At 48.8% G+C, this 8,180-nt stretch overlaps 1 protein-coding gene across 1 annotated transcript in view; it reads right to left on the bottom strand.

The window, feature by feature from the left end:
• Window positions 1-5,913: 5,913 nt before the first annotated feature.
• The window catches only part of CCS (copper chaperone for superoxide dismutase), a 7,956-nt gene continuing 5,689 nt past the window's right edge, over window positions 5,914-8,180 (bottom strand). Inside the window, exons 4-8 of the mRNA XM_027856211.1 lie at window positions 7,871-8,048; window positions 6,925-6,985; window positions 6,593-6,670; window positions 6,403-6,506; window positions 5,914-6,295 (exon numbers count right to left, since the gene is read on the bottom strand). Coding sequence (XP_027712012.1) covers window positions 6,142-6,295; window positions 6,403-6,506; window positions 6,593-6,670; window positions 6,925-6,985; window positions 7,871-8,048 — 575 coding nt within the window. The 3' untranslated portion in view covers window positions 5,914-6,141. The remainder of the gene's footprint in view (window positions 6,296-6,402; window positions 6,507-6,592; window positions 6,671-6,924; window positions 6,986-7,870; window positions 8,049-8,180) is intronic.

An 8,180-nucleotide genomic window follows, 5' to 3' on the forward strand; every position in this document is an offset into this window, starting at 1 on the left:
AATGAGGAACTTACATTTGAAACAGGAGACAGCACTCATAGCGGGGACAGCCGCCAGAGAAGAATCTTTTGGTTTGTAAAGTTAGAGGGAAGGAGAGTTCCACTCCAGAGGAAGAAAATCCGAATTTAGCAAAAACAAACAAAACTGCTGGGAAAACTAGAGAGCAAGTCTGGAGGAAATCAAGCCTAGATCATTATCTCTCACCATGCACCCCAATAGTCTCCAAATGGACAACAGGCCAAGATGTTAAACACACTAAAGGAGCCGCGTCTTTTGCGGTTGACCATCATTACAATGTTGCTGTTACCGTGTATGTTCTCCTGGCTCTGCCCCCTTCATTTTGCATCAGTTCATACAAGTCTTTCCAAGGTTTTTCTGAAACCATTCCCTGCATCATTTCTTACAACACAACATTCATAAACCATAACTTGTTCAGCCATTCCCCAGTTAATGGACATCCCTTCTTTGCACAAAGAGTTTCTACATATGAATGCACATGGGTCCTTTTTCTTTGATATCTTTGGGGTACATACCTAGTAGTGGTATTGATGGGACAAAGGGTATTCAGTTTTATAGCCGTTTGGGCATAGTTTCAAATTGTTCTCCAGAATAGTTGGACTAGTTCACAGCTCCACCAATAGTGTATTAGTGTCCCCATTTTCCCAAACCCCTTCCAGCATTTGTCATTTTTCATTTTTGTCATCTTAGTTGATCTGACAGATATAAAGCAGTACCTTGTTTTAATTTGCATTTTAGAGGAAGATTTCTTGATGGCTCACAGGAGATCAAATGGACAATTCTGATTACATAAAACTGAAAAGTCTGCACAAACAAAACTAATAGTGATATTTAGAAGGGAAAGTTAACTGGGGGAAAAAAAAGTCTCTGCAGCAACTTTCTCGACAATGATATGATATCCAAGATATAGAGGGAACTGGTTCAGACATAAGAGCCATTACCCAGGAGATAAACTCTCAGAGGATATAAACAGGCAGTTCTCAAAGGAAGAAAATTACCTTATTGGCAACAATATGAAAAAATGCTCCAAATCGCTAACAACAGGAGACGCAAATGAAAACATCTCTTTGGTTCCATTTCATGCCCATCCTGTCAGCAAAGACGCCAAAAAGATCACTGTTGGAGAGGCTTTTGGGAAAATCACTGCACTGTGGTCAGAACTGAGAACTAGTTCAGCAATTCTGGAAAGTAATTTGGAGTTATGCCCCCTAAATTGTGTATATGATTTTACCTTTTTGAGATATGCCCCCAAAGAGATCAAAGAAAGAGGGCAAAGGTCCATTGGTATAAAAGTAACCCGGAAATTCCCCCACTAGGCACGTACCCCAAGGAGCATGTTGTTTATTTTTTATTTTTTGCCAGTTGGGGTTAAGTGACTTGCCCAGGGTCACACAGCTAGTAAGTGTCAAGTGTTTGGTCTGAGGCTGGATTTGAACTCATGTCCTGACTTCAGGGCCGGTGCTCTATCCACTGCACCACCTAGCTGCCCCAAGCCTGTTGTTTAAAATAAAGGCACAGTATGCATCATAATGTTTATAGCAGCATTTTCTTGTGGTAGTGAAGAACTGGAGGGGAAAAGGGGACACCCCTGTTGATTGGAGCTAAATAAATTGTACACGAATGTAACAATATCACTGTGCTTTGAGAAATGATTAATGAGATGAATGCAGAGAGGCATGGACATACTTACACGCATTGATACAGAATGAAGTCAACACAGCCAAGCAAACAAGATACACATGACAACAATGAAAATATTAAAAAACCAACCAAACAACTGAAGAGGAATGCCGGAAAATTACAAAGAACAGGCACAGCCCCAAAGAAGAGATCTGAGAAGACACCTCCCCCTACTCCTTTGCAGGTGGAACATTTCCACAGGATGTCAGACTTCTTCAATATGTTTTTAGGATTGGCTGAAATTTTTTCCTTTTTTTTGTTTTTTGGCTAGGCAATGGGGGTTAAGTGACTTGCCCAGGGTCACACAGCTAGTACGTGTTATATGTCTGAGGCCGGATTTGAACTCAGAATTTTTTTCTTTTTTAAAAAAATTCTTTGGTATAAGAGATGGGTCCCTGGGAGTGGAGAGAGGAGGAACACAAGGGGAAGTTTAGGCAATGTTAAAAAAAAAACCAAAAACCTAGCTGTGTGACCCTGGGCAAGTCACTTAACCCCACTGTCTAGCAAAAAACAAAAAACAAACCAACCACAAAAAATCATTTTAAAAAACAGTAAATTTTTTGAGGGTAGGAGCTGTCTCTCCCTAATATTTACACCCCCAGGCTTTTCATTCATTCATTAGAGGACCGTGGTCTTGTTGACAGAGCTGGGAATGGGTACCATTCTGGAATAAAATGCCCATCCTGCTTGGAGAGATTCCACTACAAGTCGTATGTCCCCAGGAGAAGGGAATGGAAAGGAATAAACATTTACTAAACACCTACTAAGTGCAGGTATTTTAAAACACCTGCTATGCATTGTGCTAAGCACCTTACAAGTATCTCATTTGAGACTCACAATGATCCTGTGAAGTAAAAGTCGTTATTATTTCTACAGTACAGGTGAGGAAACTGAAGCAGACAGGTGAAATGACTTGTCCAGGGTCACAGAGCTAGGAAGTATCTGAGGTCATATTTGAACTCAGGTCTTCTAGACTACAGGCCCAGGTGCTCTGTGCACTGTGGTGCCACCTAGCTGCCTCTAAGAGGCTTTAAATATTTATAAAATATATAAATATATATTATATACAAAATAGTTATATATTTACATATTTTACTTATATATTTATTTGGGTTAATATTTCCCAATTGCATGTAAAGTTTTCATATTCATTTTTAAAATTTTGAGTTTCAAATTCTTTCCCTCCTGCCTGGTCCTCCCCTACCGGGAGAAGGCAGACACTATATCCATTACATGTGTGAAGTCATTCTAGGAAGCCTTTGATCAAGAAGAAAGGCTCCATGCACACCCAAATATTCATAGCAATGCTTTTTGTGGCAGCAAAGAATTGAAAATAAAGCAGATACCCATTGATTAGGGAATGGTAAGACCAAGTGTGGCACACAAATGAAATAGAATATTACTGTGCTGGAAAAAATGACAAGGAGGTGAATCAAGTGACATCAAAGCCAAGGAAACCACATCCATGATGCCTACGACAATGTAAAGGAAAAGCGGACCAGACAAAGGAACCCGAGTGCCATGAAATGGCCCCAAAGAAGAGAGAAGAGGAAACACCTCCCTCGGCTCCTCCGCAGAGGGGCTCCTTGGGCACAGGATACACAGCCAGCCTTTATTTTCTGTTCTTTAGTTTTGTACAGTTTTCATTCTTTTTTTCCCATAGTTATCCCTTCCAAAGCGGCAGACAACTTGTGAAGGCCAGCGGATGACACAGAAAAAAGTTTAGAAACTCAGAAGTGCAGAAAAGACATGTACGTTATTGTATATTAGTACCATAAATATGTACCATTTCTTCTTCTCTGATACGAAGAGAAGGCCAAAACATTTTATGTGGATTTCCCAGATCGTGGTGGTGGTGGGGGGGGGAGGTACTGCACCCCTGACCCCCAAAATGTGGAAGGGATAACTATGCTTTATTATGAAGGACGGCTCTCTGAGATGGACAAGGGGATGCCATGGGGCATAGGTCAGTCAGTCCACAATCACTCATGAACCACTTACTATTAGCTAATCACCATGCTAAGTGCCGGGGATACAAAGAGGCAAAAATTGTCCCTGCCCTCAAGGAGCTGCCATTCTAACGTGTTGGGAGGAAGATGTAAATAACTCAATACGTACAAGATGTACACAGAGCAGATGGAGGCTGTCACTCAGAGGGAAGACCTCCTGCAGAAGGAGAAATCTGGGTACTGAAGTAAGCCCTGGAAGCCAAGAAAGAGGCGAGGGAGCACAGCCAACACAAACCACAGATGGCAGACAGAGTTTGGGGAAGGAACAGCAAGGACGCCGGGGAGCTGCTCCTAGAGAAGTAAAGGTAGCCTTGGAAGGGGCCAGGTTGGGAAGGGCTTCGGAGGCCAAAATTTGGGAGATTAGAGTGAAGGTTATTGAGGGGGTGAATAACGCGGTCAGAGCTATCAGAAGGCTATCACAACAGCCCAAGTGTGAAGTGACGGGGGCCTGTACCAGGCTGGTAGCAGCGTCAGAGGAAAGGGGCACGTAGGAGGGATGTTTTGAAGGCGGAGATGACAAGATCTGGTGACAGACTGATGATGGAGGGTTTGTGAGTAAGGAATTAAGGATGATACTGGGGTTTTGAGCCTGGCTGACTGCAGGGATGGTGGTTTCCTCAATAAAACTCAGGGAATTGCAAACAGGAAAGGATAATTAGTGCTGACTTTGGACACGTTGAGTTTGAGACGTCTACGGCATGGCTCAAGATGTCTAAGGCATGGTTTGTGATTTGAGATTATAGCTCAGCAGAGAGACAAGGGCTGGCTATAAAGCTCTGGGAAGGATCTGCACTGAGCCCATGGGAGCTGCTGAGATCACCAATGAGGCGGTACAGGGGGAAAAGACAAGAGGGCCTAGGTAGAGCGATGGAGGACAAACAGTTAATTGGGGGCTAAGATCCAGCAAAGGAGGCTTGGGAACAGCAAACCCAGAGAGAGCAGCAGCATGAAAATGCAGAGGAGGGACTGGATCTGAGAGGCGACCAACAATGACGAAGGCTGTAGAAGGGTCAGGAAAGACGAGGACGGAAAGGCCATGATATTTGGCAAGAGAACATAGGTGGTGTCCAAGAGAAGCCAGATCGAAGAAGGTTTAAAGAGTGAGGACAAATGAATCCATCATCAGAGGATTTTTCCAAGATTCAGCCACGAAAGGGAAGAGACAGGACGAGAGCTAGTGGGGACGGCTGGATCAAATGAGGATTTATTGAGAATGAGGAGGACGTGGGCAATACTCACAGACGGCACCGAAGCCGTAAGCAGATAGAGAGATTTTGAAGACCAGTGAGAGCGAGAACGGCAGAGGGATGGATCTGCAGAAGACGGGACGCAATGGGATTGAGGGGGCATGCAGGGTGTTTGCCTTTGGTACAGAGGATGTAGCGGAAGAAGGTGACTGAGTGATGTGAGGAGACAAGATGGCACCTCAGTTTTCTGGGAAAGAGGGTGAGGGCGAGGTGCTGTGGGAGGCTTGAGGACGGAGGAGAACGTCCAGAACGGTGTCTGTGCAGAGCGGGACAGTGAATTGATTAGAAAGAGGATGTTCGTCTTCCTGCAGGGAGGGTCCCGTTGAAATTGGATGACAGAAATCTACAGCGCACCCAGATACCCCAGGCTCGTGATTTTTCAAGCAAATCAAAGGCTGCAGATGGTTTGGCTAGGTGTAATCACTGCCAGGACAGGGGAGACCAGCCCAAAGTGGGACTGTCACCAAAGGGTCGAGCCGGGCAAAGCAGAGAGAAGCCCGTACTGAGGGATGGAGGGACTGAAAGTCACAGTGAGGGTGGAGAATAGGCTTAGGGGTCTCAAGGCAGAGGTAAAGATGGAATGATCCAAGATTAAGGAATCTCAGAACTCATGAACATGGAAGTGGAACCCGGGGCAGGAAGGCAGAGGTGGGGATGGCAAGGTCACAGGTAACACCATCTCTATAAGGAGCTGAGGTGGGGGCGGGGGGAGGTCGTGAGAACTGACGTCCATAAAAATCAATCCATAAACTATCCACGGATGCCCCCTTCTTAGGGTGAGAAGCCCTGTAAATGCTGTCGATGGAGAAGAGGAGGATCTATTTAGAAATGAAGGTGTTTGACAAAAGCTACCAAGACAGATTAAGTTGACCTTATGTCAGTTGAGAAACAGGAAAGAAGCTAGACCCTGGCTACCCTTCCTCTGCAAGCGGGGGATGTGGTGAAGAACGAGACAAGGGTTAAGCTTGATAGGAAAATAAACCTTTAATCTGAAGAGAAAGAAGCGAGGAGAAGCAGCCGCTCTGGTGCATCTTGGCCCGCTTGGCGCTGGAACGGATGGCAAGGTCACCTTGGCCGGATGGTCCCAGAAGGGAAGGGAGGCGTTCTGATTCAACTTGATTAGACAGTGAGACATCATTGGAGCCTCTCAGGGAGAACTCTGTGAAGGCTGGAGCCATCCCAGCAGGTCAAAGGTGAGCAGGGTTTTGGACAGGCTTCCTTCGCCCCTCTCCAGCGAGGGGCCGGCCCCGCTCTTCCCAGATGGTGAGGCCGTCACAGGAGCAGATCTGCTTGGGGTTCTGGAAGAGGCCTGCGGAGCGAGCAATGATGCCACAGGCTAGCCTACAGGAGACAGAGAATGAGGTTGGTGTGGGCCGTGAAGGGGCCCGTGCCACACCCAAAGGCGCCAGGGAAACACTCCCACGCCCAGACGGGTAGGGCTTCCTCACCTCTCTCCAGAGTTTCCAGTGACCTTGGAGAGCGGGTGTCCTCCCTGCCCCAGGTCATCTTCATCTGCATCAATGACCAGGCTTCGGCCGATGATGTCCCACACCTGCAGAGGCGGCAGCTCTCAGGCCCTGCCCGGACAGAAGCCGTCCCGTTCTCCCCCACCCCCCATCAGTCGCCTCGGCATCTCACCTTGAGCTTCTCGTCCTCTAGCCTGAAGGTCGCTCTCCCGTTGGCACTTGCATAGACGTTCCCCAGATCTCCCAGGTGCTAGGAGGGGCAAGATAGCTCAAGGGTCTCTTTGCTCCTCCTGACTTCAGCCAGGGCAGCAAGGGTAGCGAGAACTGGGAGGCACCTCTGGTCCCTCCCCCTCCCCCTCCCCCTGCCCCACCTGGGCTCCAGTCCCTTTGGCGGCTCTGGGCCACTACCTCCCCAGGCCACGGCAGCCTCACCTGGCTGCCTCCAAGGTCCCTTCCATTCCTAAAGCTAGGGTCCCACGACCGCTTTCTGGCAGCGGCGCTTACCCGGTGGGTGTCCCTGGGGCCTCCATGGGGCATTCCTTCAGGGTTGAAGTGGTCTCCACAGCTACAACCCAAAGGCATTTTGTGGGCATGGAGGAGCTCAGCAGGTGAGGGGTGTCACCCACCCCCATCCACTCCAGCTCCTCCTGGGTTCTGTGTCCTTGGCATCAAATGTGTAGGAGCTGAAGAAATGGCTGGTGGATGACCTGGTCCCATCGGGGTTTGTGAACGGTTCTGCTCATTTTTCCTGGCCCCGGCCCCTCCCTTGCCCCATCATTATGCCCATTCCACTCGGAATACCACGGAGCTCCAGCCTTTCAGCAGGGTGACCAAGCCTCCTGGGCCTCCCGGGCAGATTTCTGAGGCTCCTAAGTGCTACTGTACATCTCTTTTTAGCAAGCAATCAACAAGCATTTATTAAGCTCCTCTGGCATGCCAGGCCCTGTGCAGACAGCAGCACACAGAGAAAAGGGGACCGCCCCGCCCCTCTTCTGATGGAAGGCAGCATATTCACGTGGGCAGATCGAGTTCACATACAAACAGACACAAAATGACTGGATGGAGAGGCAGTGGGAAGGAGGAAAGGGCCTCTGAGGGGACCCCAGGGGGCGAAGGCATCCCAGGCAGGGTGGGTAAAGATGGCAGATGGCGCGTCCGCGTGAGGAGACGTGGGCGAGCCGCTTCGGCTGGACGGGTGAATGGGCGAAGGGGACAGATCTGGGAAGGGGAGGCTGGGCCTGAAACTCCAGGGGAGTCTGGAGGGCATCCTGGCAGCAGGAGAAGGCAATGCAATCCCTCAGGGGAGTAACGGAGTTTTGGGGTTATGTTTCCTGCCCTCCTACCAGAGTCTGCTGGCTATCCAGGCATCTGAGTGCCTAGAAAAAAGGGCAAAAACACCCAGGGAGGGCACAAAGCTGACAGAAAGTCATCCGCAAGGGCTCCTACCCACCTGGCACAGTTTTGGGTCAAGTCTCCATACTGATGAACGTGGAGGCCATGGGGCCCAGGCTCCAGGCCATCGATCGTCCCCTCAATGAGGCAGCGCTGGGGGGACACTTGTAGAAAGCGCACAACTCCCTGTACGGCCCCAGGCTGCCCCAAGATGGCCACAGCCGCTCCCAAGTTCTCTGTAAGACAATGACAGGGGAGCTGCCTTCCCCACCCCACCCTGACCCCCCCACCCCACAGGGCCACAGTCACCCCCAGGCTCTCTGTAAGATAGTGACAGGTGAGCTGCCTTCCCCAGCCCACCTTGCCCC

The sequence above is a fragment of the Vombatus ursinus genome, unplaced genomic scaffold (genome assembly GCF_900497805.2).
Source record: "Vombatus ursinus unplaced genomic scaffold, bare-nosed wombat genome assembly UNPS02011369.1, whole genome shotgun sequence".
NCBI classification, from domain to species: Eukaryota; Metazoa; Chordata; class Mammalia; order Diprotodontia; family Vombatidae; genus Vombatus; species Vombatus ursinus.